General features: G+C 42.7%; 1 protein-coding gene across 9 annotated transcripts in view; it reads left to right on the top strand.

The window, feature by feature from the left end:
- Positions 1–20,772, top strand: part of PITPNM2 (phosphatidylinositol transfer protein membrane associated 2) — a 141,263-nt gene that overhangs the window by 74,663 nt on the left and 45,828 nt on the right. For all 9 annotated transcript variants that reach the window (XM_054173137.1, XM_054173141.1, XM_054173143.1 and 6 more), the window contains 3 exons: positions 12,832–13,046; positions 14,670–14,791; positions 16,501–16,734. In XM_054173137.1, the coding sequence (XP_054029112.1) occupies positions 12,832–13,046; positions 14,670–14,791; positions 16,501–16,734 (571 nt within the window). The remainder of the gene's footprint in view (positions 1–12,831; positions 13,047–14,669; positions 14,792–16,500; positions 16,735–20,772) is intronic.

Here is a 20,772-nt window from a genome sequence, read left to right as displayed (position 1 = left end):
TTCTGTCTCTGCCAGGACTTTGAAGCCTGTCAGGCACAAGGGATAGAAACCTTGGGTTTTAGACATCAGATAGATTTTACTGAAGAGTTTCTTAATTCTTCCTGTTCTAAGTGGCCTGTGTATTTGTGTACAAACAGCTATCCTTTCCCAGAACACAGAACACTCGCTTCCTTTTCTTGTGTGCTTAGGGAACCTGTCTTGCTGTATGCCTCCCCCTCACACACTTGAATGTTAAGTCTCTATCTCATAAAAGCTTGTATTCCAAGATCTGAATGCGTTTGTCACAAAGACCAGTACGTTATTAGAAAAAGGTCAGTCCATTTATCATCTTAATACCATTCATTACTGCGGTTCCATATGCCACGAGATGCCGAGAGACCATTGCCCTTCCGACCCTCTCATAAGATGAGAGAATTCCTCTTGTTATTATGTCTCATTTTTGGTGTGCATAGCTTGCTTTCCCTGCTGCAAATAAGTCCAGTCCTTATTTTCTCCACAGTTTTCTCTTCAATACTTGTGACCTTCCTCCAAAGACAGTGTACTTTGAAAATATTCTTCTGGACCTAGCGACTGCCTCTTGAGGATGAGATTCATTTTAAGATGCTGCATCATCCTCATAAGCTAATAACATTAATTCTTTGTTATTCAGGACTTGGAGGGTCCACAACTAGGGAAGGACTCTGGATCCTGTTGGAGGCAATCTGTTGAAGATTACCCATCTGCTCAGCACTGTCTGCTGAACTCAAGCAGGATCCTGGGAATTGGGCCTTCTTCCTATCTTCTCTCTTCTACAGTCCCTCAGGGCTTTACATTGATTGCCTTTCCTGAAAAACCAGTGTGTGTTTCCAAGCATCTGCAGTGTGCTGTACTCCTCTGCTGTGACTGCTGATGGAGTATCCTGAATTGCTTCTCTCCTTTCCAAAAGATCATGGTTTGTCCATCATCTCAGTGTCCAGCCCCTTGCACTGTCCTGTTTTCTCTCATCTGTGTACCTCACAGGTAGAGAATAGTTTTAAATATGCTTGGTGGTGGTAATTCTTGAGGTCACGTCCTGATAGCTCAGTGCAAAAGCCATGTCCCTTAAACTGTTAGCTATGCTTGGCAATTGCCAGCAGGCTCAGCAGATGGTGAAAGATTGATTGAGTGGGGGAAAACAAACTAACCCTTCATCTCTGGACACTGAAGAACTGGATGGCTGCTTATTTTTGTTTCGTTTGCAGATGCCTTGGCCATCTGGACAGATAGACATATATGCTTTAACTTTAAAAGCAGGTGACACTGCTGACAGCTCCAGAGACCCTGGAAGATTCACAAGTCTAAAAGCAAAAGCCTGCTTTGAAGATTTTCTGCCAATCTCTGTGCTGCAGCATTAAAACCCTGTGGCTTCTACATTCTCTCTTCTTCCTCCAGCTTTCATAACCTTTTCTTTGAGATCATGAGGGCTTGTGTCCTTCTGAAAGATGAATGTAAAACACTCCCAGTTGCTTCACTTTGACAACAAGGGTGGTAAAGGTACTTTATTCAGTGCTACCAGACTTGCACAGATGACAGTGACACCCGTATGGGTTATTATTTTGGGAGAAGGTACAGAAATAGCCAACATCATTTCTGCATTTCTTTTTCCCTTGTTTTGTAGTTGTTATCCTGGAACAGTTTTTAAGCTGACTGTTATTCCACACCAAATGGAAAAAAAGAGATTGATTTTAGAGTGCTGAGCTATGTTGCCTTGACAGTTCACATGTGCCCTATTTCTGACAAAACTTTAGTGAGACTCAGATAAGGTTACAATAAAAAAAAAACCTCAAACAAAAGAACAAAATAAAACCCAACCCCCAAAACATTTTAAACTTCAAATTTGGGCTGGTTTGAATGCAAGATGCAGCACTGACAATCCTGCTGAGCTTGTGGCTCTCAAAAATCTTTTTTCTTTCTTTGTGTTTCTTTATTCTTATGAAAGAAGATTTCTGACATGTGGACAAAATCTTGACTGCTGACCCAGATTAGGTTCTCACTTTTTCAAATGCCTGAAGGCAAGTGATGAATTAAGTATTAGGAAAACTGTGGGGATTTCTTCAAGCCATTCTACTATTTTAGCATACAGTCTATTGTTAGTGAATAATTGCATTGAGTTCCTAAAATCTAAGAGCTGTGGTCGGAGGATCAGAATTGATCCAAAATACCCTGAGTTGAAATTTAATCTCTGGCTCGCAATAATGGGCATCTTGCTTTGCCTCTCCTTAAACTGCGGACAATAATTCTCACACAGTGTCTGTGGAATAGCTGATACAGTGAAAAATCCATTTAAAGAGAGGGAAGGAAATACTCTGAAGATGAAGTACCCAGGAGTAAACATTTGAAAGATGGAGTGTGTGGGATAAACAAGGTTGAACTATCTCCATAATAGAGTGATTCCTAATTCATGTGCCTCTGGCACATGGCTCTGTAGGAGTGTGACTGGGCGTCTTTGTAAGGTGTAATGATTAATGGGTGGCCGTGAGAATGATTCTCTTAATGCTGGGAATTATTTATAGTCCTGCAGAATTGATTGTCCCAAAAATATCCTGGGTTTGTACAAACAGCTTCATTAATATCTAGACCTGATCCTGGATAACGCAGTGCATGCCACATTGGTAACAATTGATGCTGCACCAATTCCTGCCCTGTCTTGCAAGAGTCTGCTGCTGACAGCCTCTCCTGCCTTTAAATGTAGAACTTTTATTAAGAATGTGTTTTTCTTGCATTACAAGAAAATCAGCCAAGATGGTGCTGCAGGTGCAGGGCAGCACCCTGGGTGAGAGTGGTCTGTTCTTCAGGGCCTCCTGCATGCTCAGCTTTACTCTGCTGCTGGCAGGATTTGGGACTGGAAATGCAGAGGGAGAAGATTCTTTCAGCTTGGGTGCTGTGCAAGGGGCTGTGACCCCCACCCCAGACAGGTCTCAGGAGAATGGAGGGGTGTCAGGAAGAGATCTGGAGTCTCCTGGGCATTAATTCCTGCCTGGTAAACTTGAGGGAAGAGGCCCATAATATATCCCTGCTACAGGCAGGGAGGTAATCAGATGACAGCCTCCTGGAGAGCTAGGAGGAACCCAAAGGGGAACCTTCCTGGAAATTGCAGCTGTGCAGCACTAGGTTGTGAAGACAGATGCTTACTACTTTATGTTTACTCTCAATCATCTACCTAATAAGCTAATGTGTTGAATATCCCCAATGAAAGCAGACTATCTTGAGGAGGAAAGGCAAAAGGTACTTGGTTGTCTTGATGGCTCTGAGCATAACCTCTAGCTGCAGATTGTGTCGGGCAGCCTCACTTGAGTCATTGCTGCGATTTCTGATCTGCCAGGAGGATCCTTTGTTTCTAAACCCAGTGCTGGTCAGAGACGTGAAGGAGGTTTGTTGATGTGTAAAGTGAGTCTCTGGAGGAGACTGCTCACAGTGAGCAAAGTCTTAGCTCTCTCTGATGTGTTTCGATATTGATAGAGCTATTCTTTGGCCATCTGATAGGACAGCATTATGACTAGGTTTCTGCCAGAATGGGTAATCTTCTGATTTCTCTACACTCACACAACTGACAACATCTCTCTGGATGGTAGGACCACTTAAGACCAAGTTTTATGCTCATCTGGTGAGGCACCACTGTTCAGGGGAAGAGGTGTTGCCTGGATGGAGTGAAGCACTGCACATTGCCCAGCCATTGATCAAACCTAGATGGAGGATGTTTAAAACAGCTGCTCTTTTGCCTTTATTAATAGAGCCATTGATGAGGAACAGATTTCTTTCCCATTTCCCCAGGTTTCAGGTCATTCCTGTGTGTACAGTGCAATGAGGTTCAGAGTCAAAGTGCTGTTGTAAAGCTTCATGTTCTGATCGTTATCTTGTTGACTCAAACTAACCTTCCTTTGCTTAAATAAGTATTGTCACTGACCCTTCCTGTATTTTTTTTTAACAGCACTAATTGGATTAAAATAACTGTCATGTATGAAGGATGCATGTTAGAGCACAAAGGGCACACGGAAACCTCAGCTGTGAGCACCATGGTTACTAGTGACATCAGCTGGTTTGCTGTTAACAGTAATGATTTGTGTGCAGCACTGAAGCCTGAGTGAAGATAGCCTAAACTAAACCCAGTGGACTGCTGATGCAGTCCCATTGCCATGGAAACAGATGTTGCAGTTTAAAGTTGCCTGCATTCATAATGTGGTGCAAGCAAAACCATGGTCCTGTGGTGTCCACAACTTCTAACAGGGCAGGAATGGTGTTACTGGAGAGAATGGGAAGTCCTGTTGCAGTTGGACTTGGTTTCCCATTAAGGTAGTACCAACTTAATTGTGCATAATGAAACTTAGTAAGCCTTGCATTTGAGTAACAAGAGCAGAACTCTCAAGTCCTTGCTGTCCTTCACCAGTTTTGTTGTTCAAGGTTTGTCAGTCCAACTTGACACGGCTTGTTTCTCACTTGTACCTTACAAAGTGAAGGTTCAAAAGAACTAGTAAAACCCATCCCTGGGGGAAGAGGATTCCTAGCTCCTGCCTATCTTTAATATTGTCTTCCCAATATAGCCAGTATGGCTATATTTGCTCAACTCCTGCAAAACACAAATGGAGAAGCTTCCCTGTCTTTCCTGTTTGAGGGCTGTTTTGCTGTATTTTGGTAAAGGTCCCTATGCAAGCCCAGAAAAGAAGGCTGCCACATCATAGTTAGGATGTTGAAATGAGACTGTAAAGAACTGTATATTGGATGGATCCCTGTCAGCAGCTCCGTGTCTTCAGGTTACCTTCTCCCTCTTTAAAATGGTGCTGCCTTGTTGATTCCATTCTCCTTAACCTGAGAGGACTCAGCTCTTCTGACTGTGACACAAAACACTTGGATAAGAAGCTTTGTGGACTGTTCTACTGCATCACTCTACTGCAATGATAACAATAAGGGTAATTGTTATTGTTATTTTTAATTTAAGTCATGTTACTTTTTTTTCTTAGAAAATGTTGTACACAACAAGAAGTTCTCCTTCTTGGCTTCTGTAAGAGTGGAGTAATAACATCTCCTGTGCTCCCTTCTTTCACAGTGAAAAAGTTTCTTTGCTCAAGTATTACCCATGTTAGGACAATATGATTTTAACTGAGTGTTCAGGGCTTTGATACATTTTGAAAAGAAAAGCAAAAAAACCCAACAAAAAACCACTTGAGAAGCATGACTCTACCACACTTCTAGGGTAAACCAGCATTTTGTTTTCATAGTCAAAGACCTGATTCTTAATTACCTCCAGTAAATACCAACTATGAATGATGCCTGGTCTATCAGATATCTGTATCAGCAGGCAGAAGGTTGCTGGTGGTGAAAGCAGATTGCTCGTAATGAATTAGACGTCAGCTCAAATGCTCAGAAAGGAGTGGTTAACAGAACACAGAGCTGAGTCATAGAGAGACAGCTGAAGACAGAATGGGTGGCCCCATGCATGCACATGGTCAGTGTCCATTTTAACCCATCCACAGAAGTCTTCTGATGGGAAAATGTGTTAAGAATAAAACTGTGCATTAGTTTCAGGACCTTTTGGTGTTTTCCAGTATCTCTATCATTGACTTTCTGGGTTTAGGTGCTTGCAGCAGCTATGCCTGAAACTGTGCATCTGCTGTCATGCTGTTTTGTTTGTGGTGTTGGATGCTGGTATCACCACATAAGCCCAGATACACTGGCTTACACCTGCTGCCACATGGACCACACCAGTCATGGCACCTTCTCAGTGCATACAGGTCCTGCTCTTGCACAGTGTCAGTATGCATTGCTGGTGACTGGTAGGAAGCTGCCTAGGACACACAGAGGAAGGTGATGGGAAGAAGGTAACACTGGAAAATCAATTGGAAGAAATCAGAGATAGTGTGGCCAGCAGGACTACGAAAGGGATTGTGCCCCTGTACTTGGCACTGTTGAAGCTGCACCTCAAATACTGTTCAGTTTTGGGTTCCTCACTGCAAGAAGGGCATTGAAGTGCTGGAGTGTGTCTGAAGAAGAGAGATGAAGCTGGTGAAAGGTCTGGAGCACAAGTCTGGTGAGGTGTAGCTGAGAGAACTGGGGTTGTTTAGCCTGAAGAAAAGGAGGCTGAGGGGAGACCTTCTTGCCTTCTACAGCTCCCTGAAAGGAGGTTGGATTGAGGTAGTGATCAGTTTCTTCTCCCAAATAACAAGCAATAGGACAAGAGGAAATGACCTCAGATGGCACCAGGGGAAGGTTAGTTTGGACATGAGGAAAAATGTCTTCCCTGAAAGGGTTGTTAAACCCTGGACCAGGCTGCCCAGGGCAGTGAAGGAGAGGGGTTTCAAAGACCCGGAGATGTGATGCTGAGGGACATGGTTTAGTGGCAGCCTTGTCAGTGTTGAGTTAATGGTTGGACTCGATCTTAAAAGTATTTTCCAACAAAAACAATTATGTTATTCTGAGAGTGAAACCTCCATCAACCTAAATAATGTCCAACTGGAAATAGTTCGGAACATTTTTTCCTTAAGAGATTGAGAACAAGTAGTTTATTCCTCTCCTAGTGTAAATTTTGTTTCTCAGCCCTTTACATCATAATGCTTTTGTACTTATTTTCTAAAACTGAACAGAAACAAAAAAAAAAATAGGGCTGATTAGTGGTCTTAAAAGCTATCCAAGGAGGGCAAGAGTCATCCATCCTAAGCAGCTTCAGGCATTTTTCTGTTGTCTGGTGGATTGCGGGGAGGCAGTTTTGGTTTTCTCTAGTTCCCAAAGGACAAGTCTGTTTCTGGGGACTTAATTGGCATTTGTGGTAGCCTTGGCATCCAAACCAGTGGAAAAATTGTACTAGGCCATAGAGGATGTTTTCTTGGCCTTCCTTGCCACAGCAGTATGAGCAAGTATGTTAGCAGGATCCTCTGGGGATATTTGCTGTCATGTTTTCATTCAGTGGTTACATAGATGGCTTTACTGTTGTTAACTGAAACCATCAGCTCGATGTAAACCTCTTGTGTCCATCTCTGAGTCTAAATGGCATAAAAAAATCCCGGGACTGCAGAGTTATTTTAATGGATTATCCCAGAAGAGTTGTCTGAACTATCAAAATACCCAGTTGTCAAGTGGGAGCTGGAGGAGAAAAAACAACAAGCAAACAAAACAACAACAAAATCCAATCCAAAACTTCTTCTGGTTATTGCTTCCAGACAATGATTTGTGTCTTCATTATTCATGGACAATAGGTCTACCAAGCATAGTGCTGTCAGTCTTCATAATTCAAATAATTTCATACCAAAACTCCCTGAGGTCATCAAAGTAGGCCATGGAAGTGTGTATATACATCACTGTAAAGCACCAAGAAGCTTCATGGTGAACCTAAAACACATCAACCTTTTGTAATCACTATCTTAACTAATTTAGACTGAGGGGTTGTGCTCTAAACAATTATCAGTGGTAAACAAGGTAAGATTATAGCTATAATCTATTTTTAAAAGCTCGAGCAATGTCTGGATCTGTGCAACCTACCCAGTCATTACTCTTCTCTGCAGTACCTTTGCAGTGCTCAAAGTAGCAAGTTAAAATAAAACAACAACAAACCCAAAACAACTTCAGGAGAAATGAAAACCCTGAGGCTTCATGGAGACTCTCAGTGATGTGCCTGAGCCCCAGTGCAGCCTCTGGTTGGCTCCAGGACTAAACCAGATGACACCAAACTGGGTGGGATTGTTGATCTAATTGAAGGCAGGACGGTTCTGCAGAGGGATCTGGACAGGCTGGATTGATGGGCCAAGATCAGCTGTATGAGGTTTAACTGGACTAAGTGCTGAGTCCTGCACTTGGGTCACAACAATCCCCTGCAACACACCAGACTTGGGGCAGAGTGGCTGGAAATCTGCCCACTAGATAAGGACCTGGAGATGCTGGTTGACAGCTGGCTGAACATGAGCCAACATGCACCTAGGTGGGCAATGAGGGAAAACTAGAACACAGGAAGTTTCACCTAAACGTGAGGAAAAACTTCTTGACCTACATGGTGCTGGAGCACTGGAACAGACTACCCAGAGAGGTTGTGGAGTCTCCTCTGGAGATTCTCAAAACCTGCCTGGACATGATCCTGCATCACCTGCTCAGGGTGACCCTGCTTTAGCAGGAGGGTTGGACTAGGTGATCCTCAGAGGTCCCCCTTCCAACCCTCACCATTCTGTGATTCTCTGATCATCCATCATTCCTTTTCTAAGGTGTACCCCACTAGAGAAAGAGACAAATTACGCTTAGTCACTTAATCCCACTCATCTGTACCAGGACAAATTTGCTGGACTAAGACTTTGCAAGATGTGCTCCATGTTGTTAGCTGGTTGACTGGGGAGTGGAAGATCTGAGAACTGATCAACCTGTCTTTGCTGGTGAAAGGCCTTGTTTATAGCCATTTGTCTCCTGGTGAGAAGGACAGATGATAAATGGGGTTAGGCAAGCCCAATGTTTAGATGACATTCATGGGAATTATTTAACTATGATCATTATGGTGAGGTCATGTGCTGTGTCCCATGCTATGCTGCTGTGCCAAGAGATTTATTTTAATAGAAGCCTTTAAGTAACTGGCATTCTTGCTAATCATGGTGCATCTGCTTCTCTGGGTTCCCTGTTATGAGTAATTTAATGCTATTACTTTAGCTGGAAGGGATCTGTGTCACCATCTGTCCTGGAAAGCTATGGATGGGGCTGTGCAGAACATGGAGTTTCATCAGCAGAAGAGGGACTTCTAGAGGGGTGTCTGGATTTCCTATTGTCATACAATGTAAGATGGTTTACTGTGGTGTGATGGCTTAGGTAACTTGCAAAGCAGATGCAAGTTTGATTTTGATTTTGTTTGGGACTACTCTTTGATTTTGTTTGGGACCATTCCTCAGATATTTCTAAGGAAGATGTGTTTGCTTCGGAGCAAGGAGGAATGACACAGGCTAAATAAAGTCTCTGTTTCTTATGGAGGCATGGCTCTATGAGGCTGAAACCTTCAAGACTGACCCTAAAATGCCTGCACATCAGCCACTCCTAGCAGACAGCTATTCTTTGGAGAGTGCTTGCCAGACACTTCTTGGGCCAAATGTTTTCCTAATTAATGGTTATTTTTTAATTGTTGTTTACAGACCACTTCCATGTAACAAGCCCTCTCCCTGCTGTAGCTGAGTCACAATAGACATGAAGAGGCTATATGGTTGAGAAGCTCTTCACTTCCCTAAGTGGTGTGTTTTCACCGTGCCGCTTAGTGCAGAGTGTCATCCTGGTCTCAAGTGCGTGTGGCTGATGCCTTTGTTTTCACTGTCTGAGAAACCTATCTTCTTTTTGTCTCTGTGACTGGTTGGTAATTGTACCCTTCACCATCTGACTTTTTCAGTTCTTCTTGACCTCACTGCTAACTGCTAGGTATGAGAGTGTGCAGGGCTGGTAAGCAGCTTTGTGTGGGTTTATGGAGGGGAGTTTGATTGTACTGTCCTTCTAAGTGATGTTGTGTCTGGAGCACAAATTGGCCTGGCTCAAAAGATAGTTTGGGATATAAATTTTGCAGCTTTAGTTTTGTTTTGTTTCCATCCTGCAGAGGTACAGCTCTTACTTCACATTCATTTAAGAAAATGTTGTTGCTGCCTCTTGTCATATCTTATGTCAGTAAGTGACAAGCAGGAGGAATATGCATGGCCAAAATTTGCAACAGGGTGAAAGAGACTGGAGTTTGTTGTCTGGAAAGGCTGAAGGAGGAAGCATATCCTGCTCTCAGAGTTCATGGTTTTCTTCAGGTGTATATAAGTGAATAAAATAACCAGAAATCAGAAGTGGGATGCAAACTGACATCTGCAAAGAGTCTCAGTTAATTTGGGTTTTTCCCTTCTTCTTCCCTGACAACGTGTTGGGACCTTAACACTGTGCCATCCATCACATCTCCCACATTCAGACAGCTCTGTCTGGGAGGCTGAGTGTTAGCATTACCAAGTCATGTGGAAGAGCTGCTTATGGAAGTATTCATGTAAAGAAGTTGGCCAATGTTGCAGGTTCACCAGGGTTCTAGCTCGTCTTCCTGTGAAGGCATTTTTGTCAAATCTGGCTAAATAAGGGAAAGGAAGTGGAGAACATTGGTGTTAGATATATGTGTCTGGGCTATCAGAACTTCTGGGCTTCAAACTAGGAAGGTTCAAGCAGAGGTCCTCCTGAGTGTGGATCAGGCCTCGTAGTTAAGAAAGCATTGAAGATTGTTTTCTGATATGCTTTAGATGTAAACCATTTCTTATGTTGAAATAAAAAAAGATAAATTACTCAACTGAAGCCTATAGGGAGGCTAAGGATACTCTGTCTTCAAAGATGGGTAATCCTGATCAGTTCATGGATCAGAACACTTCTGTTTGGGGGCTGAGGACACAGACAAGTATCTGTGTTCTGTCCATGCCAGCTTGAATCTTCCTTTCATGGAGAACAGAACAGAGCTAACCAGGTTGGAAAAGACCTTTTTGATCATCAAGTCCAACCTATCACCCAACACCATCTAACCAACTAAACCATGAACTTGCAGTTCATGAGACCTCAGAGCCAGACTTTGATTTGAGTGCTTCTCTTTAGCCTTCTCAATTGGATCAAGTTGAGGAAAAGACTTGCTTTGGTCCATCTTAAATCCGTTAGGGAACATAATAGAAGAAAACAGTGTTTAAGGAAACTGTTTTGAGCGAGGGTGACATGATATTGCAGGGTGATGCCAGGGTCTTCAATAAATGGGAACACATCCTGCAGGAGAGCTCCTTGCCTGCTGCTGATATGTTTGATGGGAGTTGAAGTCTGAATCAGCAACACAGGATCTTGAACCTACAAACTTATGGCCATGAAAGCAGCTGGCCCTTTCCATGGCCAGCTCTGAAGAGCTTCAGCAGGTGGAGAGCTGTAGGAGACAGGCAAGGCATGCCTCAGATGTTGCTCTGAATAGAAGAGTATGAAATTGCATTCTGAGAAAGAAAGCCTAGAGGGTGGGGTTTATCCATTTTAATATCAACTATGGCTGTTAAAACTCAGTATTTTGGTTCTCTGACTCAGTACAACTATTTGTGAATCTGAAGACCCTGCAGTTCTGTGTAGGTCCTGCTTGGCTCAGGCCTAGAAGGTATTGAGTCCACACTGTGCTATGGATTTCTTTTGAAACTGAAAAACTCCAAACTATGTTGTAGTCCCAGATGAGGACTTGTGGATTTAGCTGTAATTGCTGGTAGCCTTGTGATCTAGAATGGAGCTTTCAATCCAGCTGGTGAACCTTTCTATATGTGATAACTTAGCAAGATGAGAACCCATCTTTCCTCTGCTTATGATTTTCATCTGCTTCTGGCATATAATAAAACTTTAGATCTCCATAATTGTATCAACAGTTCGGAGTAGGTGCTGTGCTGTTATTCTGTCTGACACATCTTCTGTGCCTGCCTGGGTTACTGCCTTCTCCAAGACCTTTGAATTAACAAGATTTTTGGGTCATCAAGATTATTTAATGTTATTGCCATAAATATTTGTACAGGGCTTGGTCAGTGCTTACATAAGAGCTGAAAGACAGTAATTTGTTTTAAGAGGATGTGTATTTTAATCAACTGCCAGCTGAATGTTAGGAATAAACTGTAAAAAAGTGGTTTTCTTTTGCAGGAGTATTGTAGTTTGTGGGGTGGGGAAAAATGACTATTTAGATTGTCAGTTGTTTAGATTTGTTGGTTACAGCTGCTTAAATGCAAAATTGCTTGAGAGCTCTTTTAGAAAGAGGACTGTTTACTTCTGAATAGCTGTGTTGGCTTATCATGCTGTCCTTAAAAGATGAAAAGCTGATCTCTTGCATCTTATTAATCATTTTCTGTTAAACCATGTTATCCTTTAAATTGTTTGTATGCTGAAAATGAGAAGTTGTTATTGTGTTACATTTCATAGTTGCTTCTTGGTTAAAATTCCATTTCTTTTTTCCTTAATTTCCAAAGTACTGCTCTCTCAAATACAAACAATGAACTCCCAATGCTAACAATATGAATCTGTTGTTTGGAAATGATGAAGGTTATACATCATCCAATCTGCTGAAATGTGTTAGAAATGAATAAATATTTGCTTTGCCTCTAGCTCTTCTTAGAAGCGCTGAAATTAGTATTTTTTTTATTGAAGTAATTTTTGCCAGCTTTCTCAAAGAGGGACAATAGTACAAATAAGCCAAAATATGCAGGCTGCCAGGGGGTGCTGTGTGCATTCTGGCAGACTTGGGTTGTTTCTTCTAAATGTCTTAATTAGCAAAGCAAAATTTCCAAGCTGTTCTTGGAGAGTTGCTGCCATGCCAGACCACAAGCAGCAAGCCCCCAAATCCTGTGGATTGAGGTCACACAATGGGCTTTAGGACTGTGATGTTGCGCCCAGCATGTGTATGATTCTTCATGCTGATACACCACCACAAGCATGCACTAAGGCGGACAAACTCCCCTTCACTGTGTCATCTGCTGATGCAAAAGACATTTGTGTTGTTGAGGGATTCACAGCTAAAGCCAAGGTTTAGTTGTCCTCTCAAGAGGAGTGATGTGTGACCTGTTAGAGGAGCAGGAATTGATGTGTCTCCATTCATACTATGTAAATTCCATCAGCTCCTCACTTCATCTGTCTCTTAGTGTCCAAATGCAGAGTTTTGTAGGATCTGTAATAAATCATGGCCAGATGAGTGTCTAACTCTTTCTTTTGTAATCTGTTCTAGATTTGGTAATCTTCCTGCCAGGTGCTGCTACAGTTTTTCTGTCTGTGATAAGCTCTGCTCCAAAGGTTCATGTGCTTTGAGATCTTGCCATGTACAATGCACTGGAAGGAATGACTGTGATGTATTTTCCTTTTCAGAAAAAGAGCAGAGAAGAGACATGTGGGGAAGGCAGTGGAGTAGAGATCCTGGAGAACAGGCCATACATGGATGGGCCAGGAGGCAACGGGCAGTATACTCACAAAGTGTACCATATTGGTATGCACATACCCAGCTGGTTTCGGTCAATATTGCCTAAGGCAGCGCTGAGAGTGGAAGAGGAGTCGTGGAATGCATATCCTTACACAAGGACAAGGTAAAACTTAGCAAAACACCTAGAGCTGTTTCCCTGCTTTAGAGAGAGGGGTTGATGTCACTGTGTGGCAGTGACATCTCTTCCATCTCCAGTAATAGAAACAGAATCATTTTGGTTGGAAAAGACCTTTGAGATCAAGGCCAAGCATTAAATATCCATTAACTAATCATTAATATCCTTTAGAGAAACTGGGGTCAAGTCCTAATATTCTTACAGCGCTTAATCTCAGGAGTGTGAGTGTTGCCTGGGCTGCCTGCATACATACTTTAGAATCTGTGGCTGCTTGCTCTAAAATGTGAGCTGGTTTGTCCATCAAAGCGTGGGAAATCTTGAATAGTTTTTATTTAGTTCTTGCATCCTGCACTGCATGTTCCACTTAACGTTGCAGATCTGTGCTGCCTCAGGGAAGTTATGAATGTACCCAGGGATGGGACAGTTGTCATATTGAACACTGGCAAGTAAGACAGGATTAGTTTGTTATAGGGGGGAAAATGTGGGGAGAGAAAAATCTTAATAAATAAATAAATGTGCTGGTTTGTTTCTGGGAACTGTCTTACTGTCATTTAGCTAGAAAACAACAAACCTACAGACTGTGGTTTTCACCCTGAGATGGGAAGAGTGCCAGAGGCTCTGTGGAGCCCTCTTGGGACCTCCTCCTCTCAGCTGATTTTTGTCTGGGAGAACTTCAGATCCCCTGGAATAAATAGCCCTTAAGCCAGTTACTCTGGTTTCCAGCATTAGTCCTTTTCCAGGTTTAGAAGTCTGATATTGCTGCCATCTTTCATAATAAAAATACTGTCATGGATATTTATAAAAAATCTGAAAAGTATCATAGTTCTGTGTTAGCTGATCCCTACAAGTAACATTAGTCTGGGGAAAGGTGGGCAGTCACTGTCTGCATACAAGCAGTTGCTCATGACTAAATGTAATGGAGCTGTCTGACTTTCAAGTGATTAAAGTCAACTTCCAGTCTGGTTTTATCTGCTCTCTTGAAATGGCCATGAGTCAATCAGTTGGCCAGGAAACGTGGCGCTGCACAAAACCAGTCTGTCTTTTGCTCTGCCATAGATTCTAGGTGAGAGCTTTGCTTTTCTCCAGGTAGAGGTGCATTTCCAGTGTCTGTGTCATAACATAACTTGTTAGGTTAGCAGGCCTAAAAGTTACCTCCTTTCTGAAAACTGCTTTAAAAACAGTATGTGCTGATACTCATATCCTGGAGCAGACATTGTCAAATTAGATTGCAGTGTCTCTGCAAAGTGCGATGACTTGGTGGTCTCCTTGAGTTTTCCACTTGCTAGTTGCAGTAAGTGTGGGGTGCCCTGGTATCTTCTCACATGTAATCCATGTAACACCTTGTGAGGAGCACACTCCTTCACTGTGGGGTTGGGATTTCACCAAATCTGGTAAAATCACCTCAGCCACATGTCTGAGGTGAGCTCCTTCTTAAGTTAGTAAAGAAAATCTCTTTTATTTGTACAGTTGGTATTTTAAGCATATCCAAAGTAAAAAGTGCATGAGGGCTGGCTTTGATTTGAGTCTGATTTTGTACATTCTAGGAAAGCATTTTCTCCTCTTGCCAAGACTTGCAGGATTTACTCTAAGCTGCATTGTTCTCACTTGCAGGTATACGTGTCCTTTTGTGGAGAAGTTCTCTATTGATATTGAGACATACTACAAAACTGATCCAGGAGAGCAAGTCAACGTGTTCAACCTTTCTCCTGCAGAAAAAAGACAAACCATCCTAGGTGAATAGTTTATTGGTTTACTGTTCCCTTTATTCTGCCCTCTTTTTGGTTTTTTTTTTGATCCCCTTGGTATGTCACATATGCCTGTTCATCCCCCCTCTCAAACACACACCTGCAGCCGTGTTGGTGTCAGGCTGTGGGGTAGGATTACATCAATTGAGTTGTCTTCTAGGCTTGATGTAAATCACATGGAAATAATTTGAATTCCCCCCCCCCATCTGTAAATCCAGGCTGCTGCTTTTTCTTATTTGTGCAGCTCCTGAGAGGTGTAAGATAGCTAACAGTTTGGGGGCTGATAGGTAGAAACAGTCATAGAAAAGGAAAATATTGCTGTATAATCATAGAATCATAAAGGGTGTTGGGACCTTCAAAGGTTGTCTAATGCAGCCCCAGTTGTGTAGCTAACAACATTTGTGTAGTTTCTTTGTGAATATGAAAATTGTTCCTGTCTGTGCTTCTGAAACAAGACAGCGTGCTTCAGTTTTTCAGTTTCACCCTCATCCAGGTTAACACTTCAGCCTCACAGCTGTCTTTGGAAGATCAGGTTAATGAGCCTTATATAAGTAAGGAACTAAGGAGAAAAAGCAGAAGGTAACATCCTGTAAAAAGGCAGAGAATGGCAAGTGTTGTAGCCATTCCTCTGCCTCACTGCCCATGATGGTCTGTGCCCATGGCACTGCTGGAGTCCCGGCTGCATTGCAAGGAGTGCTGCCGGTACAGCCACGCAGGACTGAAGCATCCCTTGCTCTGAAGATGCTGAGACTGGAGAAGTGTTGAGCTGAGGCTGACTTCTGGCTGCAGCAGGAGCTCTGGGGGAGGACATCTAGTGGCTGCTCTGGCTTCTTGAGTGCTGTAGATGTGCAGGATACAGCAGTAACCTTGTTCAATTCTACTTGAGTGTTATGTGATTTAAATCCCTTTGATTTGGACTTCAGTATGACTGCCCTCATTCCTCAACCTATATGATTGGGCTTTCAGTGCTGAACAGGTAGGCTTGAGTCATGCTGTCTCACTGAGAAGTGTCAGAAGAGCTTTGGTTTCTTGGGAAGTGGGATCCTGCCCTTCAGATGCTTCTGCTGAGGTCTGGGCTGGAGGACCTTTGAAATACTTTCAGTCACTCTGCTCCCATTTTGGTTTCTACTTCTCTATTGTTGAAGTGTTAATTAGGACTTAAGTTAAACTTCCTGCTTTCCACGGTACATCTGTTCTAACAATAGCATGTAAGGAGTTACCAGTAACCTCACTTGATGGACACCAATGATAAGATGTTCAGTGGGTAGTGTCTCTTCCATAACAGAGCTCAGAAAGGGCAGGTGTATTTAACTGTCTTACAGTAGACAGAGCTTTGTAGCATTGTGAGTGGTGTTAGAAAAGCTGAAAGATGGGGTGTGCAAAAGATCTTTTTGGAGATGGAGTGTGCAGGTCTGCCAGAATGCCATGGATCTGCAGTTACTGTGGGCATAAAACATCTCTTTGGAGCAAAGCCTCTATTTGCTGGAACTGTGTGTACTAGTTCCTCTGGCAGAGCTGATCACTGCCCAGCAGCAATCTATAAACAATTTAAATATCAGTTGTTTAAGTCTAAGTTAAAAGCAACAAAATCACTGTAATGCTTCTAGTATTTATTAAACCAGAAATAACTCCTGAAAAATTACATTTTCCTCTTTTATTCAGGCAAATCTCTAACTGCTTCTATTCTCTTTCTGTAGATCCTATTGATATTGTTAAAGACCCAATCCCTCCACATGAATACAAAGCTGAGGAGGATCCAAAGCTGTATAAATCAGTGAAAACTAAAAGAGGCCCCCTCTCAGAAGACTGGATTCAAGAGTACAAGAACAATCCAGGGAAATACCCCATCATGTGCGCATATAAACTGTGTAAAGTCGAGTTCAGATACTGGGGGATGCAGTCAAAGATCGAGCGGTTTATCCATGACGTTGGTGAGCATTTATTGTCTTGCAGAGTTTACTGTCAGCTCCTTAATGTTATTTCTGAATTGAAACACAAAGGTGAGATATGTGCAATGTATTATATCCCAACACAGCTCAGTGAAGACGTTTTCAGATCTGATTACTCTCTTGCAGAGCTGTGGGTCAGTTCAGACAAAATCATGTTATCTTATCACTCATATGAGTCCAAACCACATGTAGCCATTGATAGGTTTTCATGTCCTGTGTAGACAAGATGTTGCATTCTCTGTTTTATTTTTAGATAAAGATTTGTCTGTCAAACTTTGCCAGATAACTTTCAACACCTGTCAGTTTTCTTTAGTGTGAACAAAGTCCTGAAGGGCTGCTCAATGAAATAAGCTTCACTTCTGAGACCAAAATGGTTCTAGAAAACCACTAGCTGAGTGTCCCTGATTTTTGCCTGCCTTGTGACAGGGTTGGTGGGTCTCTGTGTAGCCATACATCTCTGTCCCCAAAGCTGTAGCGATCAGGGCCTCCTGCTTTGCTGTGTTATGACCCACCATGGGTCATTGACAGCTTCCATGTGTGAGTAAATGGGCTGCTTTGATTGAGGCATCATTCTTAGGTCAGTGCTTCTAAGGAGGTATTGTTTGAGTCCCAGGAGTAACTAAGTGCAGGTAGTAGCAGTGCTGACAGTAATTTGTTCTTTGCAGAAAATCTATAACACAGCTGATACAGTTTCTGAGCCTTGCCACAAGAGGCAGGATCTACGGGCATGTAGAAAGCCTAAAGAATATTTTAAAGAAGTATTCCCATCTGAAAAAAACCAATCCACCACCGAAGTAAAGAGCTATGGCTCTACTCTGGCAAAGAAATGGCCAAAGAAAGGCTGTGTAAAGGATTCTACCTGCTCTTTGTACACAGTAAATCCTCTTGTGTGACCTCTACAGCTGTCCTTTCTATATGCAAAACTTACTGGAAGTGCCTGGTGCTAACACAAATAGCTTTATAGCTCTTTTTTAGTCATGCCATGTTCCCAGGAGCTAACGCTGATAGTGCAGCAGTGCACCACTCTGAGTAATCACAGGGTGCTTTCTTCAAGCTCCTTTGGTTTTCCTTTACTCATAGATGGAAGCTTTTACCTGTTACAGATTGTATTGCAAGTGGCTCTCTGCAGTGAACTCCCTTGAGTTTGGGTGACATGGGTTAATTTAGTGTGTACTGCAAAACATGGGGGCAGAATAACAACTCCATTGTGTCCCTTAAATGAGAAAGAAGCATGTGACTCTTCTGGTTGTTCAGAGGTGTTTGGCATAGATTAAACTATGGTCCCTTAGAAACATTTCTTTTCTTATTCATGAAAGATTGTGTGCCATTTTCCTCTTGATTGAGGCTTTTCCAGAGCCAGCCAGCTCATTGTCTGCCTTTCAAAAGCCTTTCCACTCTGCTGTAATGATGGCAAATACTGTTTTTTCAAAGTGGTTAAGATGCATAAAGTCAGAAAAGTCTATAAGACAAGACAAAGTTGAATGAGTGAGAAGTGAAAGAAAAAGCTTCACATATCTGCAGAAGATGCCTGACCTTCCCCTGCAATGATAAAGCCATGAGGAAGCCATTAAGAAGTGGGACAAATGCCATAGCAGGTGTACCGGACACAGTAAGGTATGAGGATGTTTAAGTTGGAAAGACGTGGGCTACAACATAACTGGCCAGGCTTATTTGCTGATGCCAGTTTTGGGGTTTCAACTGGTAACTGAAAGCAGAAGGACACCGTACGTAGCACATTGTGCAGCCGATGGCGGACCAAGCTTCCATGTGCCAGAGATGTTCCTGTGGGCCAGCCTCTCAGAGGCATTTTTCTCCTGGATCCTCTGTTCCCAGTTCCCACAAATTTGTTTCTTGGGGCATTAGTGAGCTCAATGCAGGGTCACCAAACCAGCAAGAAAAAGGAGGCTGAAACCAAGAGTGGGATCCAGCCTTTGCCTGAGGCAAGGAGCAGCACTTAGTGGTGGAAAATAAAATTAGAGAATGGGTTGAAAGAAGAACACATTGGAATTTAGTGATGGATGGATTGTGATGCATGGAAAGGCTACTGAGCAGAGGGAGTAACTCTGGGGGATGCTGTTGAAACATTCTCATTCTTACTGAGTGCAACAGCCATTTTTACTGATGACTAATTGGACAGTTACTCAGTGCTTTGACAGCCTGAGACACAGACTAAAATTGTGGGCTATTAGTCTACTTGGCTCTAATATTTGCATGCTTTTTTACTCCTTTCTCATAGAATTTAAGTTTAATTGGACTGGCGCTGCATAATGTTCTGCTCCCACTTGCTTCCTAGTGGTGCTCGTGGGCTGCGATTCTTTTGTTGTTAAACAAGTGTGTTGACTGTGTATGGGTTATTGATTATATACTATGGCAAAGTGTGTTCCCATCCCAGTAACAGGAGCTCTGTCAAAGCCACTGCATCTTGGGCAAAATACACCCAAATTGATGGCCAGTGATGAAGTGGAAGTGAGTTTAAAAGCTGGCTTGCAGAAAACCAGCTTCACTAAAGCATTCAAATGAGTGCTTCTCATCTGGAAGAGCACTGCCTATTGAGGCCTGCAGGTAGAGATTTGTCTTTTCAAGGGTGGGCAGGTTGCAGTTAGCATGATGCAGATGTGACCACAGGCTTTTCTTTGTGAGTGGGCTGAGCAAGGGAGGGTAGGGAAGCAAGCAGATACACCTGCAGGTAGCCTTTGATCAGATGTACACAGACAAATAGAACTGTACTGGGCAAGGTCATGGGATCTGTTTTGACTGTTGAGGAAATAATGTACAGGGAAAATGAGACATACTCTGTCTGCTGAGTGCATTACGAAAGGTTTGGGGATATTGTCATTGGGTACATAGTTGATGGGCATGAGAGCAGTTCCTTTATATGGATAGTTGTGGGGGGGTTGGGGCAGAATTAGGTGGAGGGGGTTTTTACTTGTTCTGCAATTTTGCATTGAATTTGTTAAATTTACTATTTTTAACTCATGTTGAAAACCAAACCCAGAACTACAGACAAAAGCACTTCAAATTCAGCTGAAGAGTCTCCTCATGGTCATTTACAATTCCTTTTGTAAGACCAAGTTCATCACCACAATCTGCAGGCAAATCATTTACAAGAGTGAGCACCTCATGGATTCAACCAGTCTCTGAGTTGCTGAGGTGGGGAGTTGAAAGGCAAGTGATTTGAATGTTGGCACCCTGCTAGACTCTTCACGGATGATCTTGCTGCACAACGCAGTGGGAAATGTTATCAAATCAATGCCACAATGACGAGCACTTCTTAGCTGGCTTTGCGTGTGCACATTTGTGCATCTGTGCTCTCCTTGGGCTTTGTTAAAGCAAAGCATTGCATGCTCTAGAGAAATAGTAGTCTGGTAATTGCTGATATTACTGGAATCAGCTGGTACCTGCATCCTTATAAAAAAAGTATTCACATTATTTCTGATCGACTTCAGTTTGTCACTTTCCTGCTGAGGCTGTTGGGTTATCCTCTGATAATAGAACATTGCTGACACATCCCAGGTGAAGGCCAGAGGCTAGGAAAATCATCTCAGTCCTTTTGACTTTGTAACTAATCTGGAAGGATAGAGGCACAACAGCCGTGATGCCATGCCAGCCTATTTTTGAAAGAACAAGGCTTCAAGGAAGGGTCATTTGGGTTGTCTAATCAAAGAGATGTGAATCGTACAGATGGGGGGGAGGGGGGCTTGTGGCTTGGGAAGGAAGCACTCCAAGTGATTTTTGTGATCTAAGAGACAAAGTGAAAGAAGGCAGAGGGGAACTTCAGGAAACTGGTTTTTACCCCCAAGTGGTTTTCATGTTCCCTATGATGTTATTCCAGTAAAAGAAAGATACATGGTCTGTGCTTTTACACAGAGAATTTCTGAAGAGTTGGTGCATTTTACATCAAGGCTGGATCCAGGAGCATGAGTGGAGGCTACTGAGCCCTGGAACAGGGGAAGCCCTGGGTTGAGAGCAAGGGGGCCATTCATTTCTGTCTCTGATCACAGTCTGTTTTCAAGATGTTTC

Source organism: Dryobates pubescens, chromosome 25 (genome assembly GCF_014839835.1).
Source record: "Dryobates pubescens isolate bDryPub1 chromosome 25, bDryPub1.pri, whole genome shotgun sequence".
Lineage (NCBI taxonomy): Eukaryota > Metazoa > Chordata > Aves > Piciformes > Picidae > Dryobates > Dryobates pubescens.
This window is presented reverse-complemented; position numbering and strand designations above follow the sequence as displayed.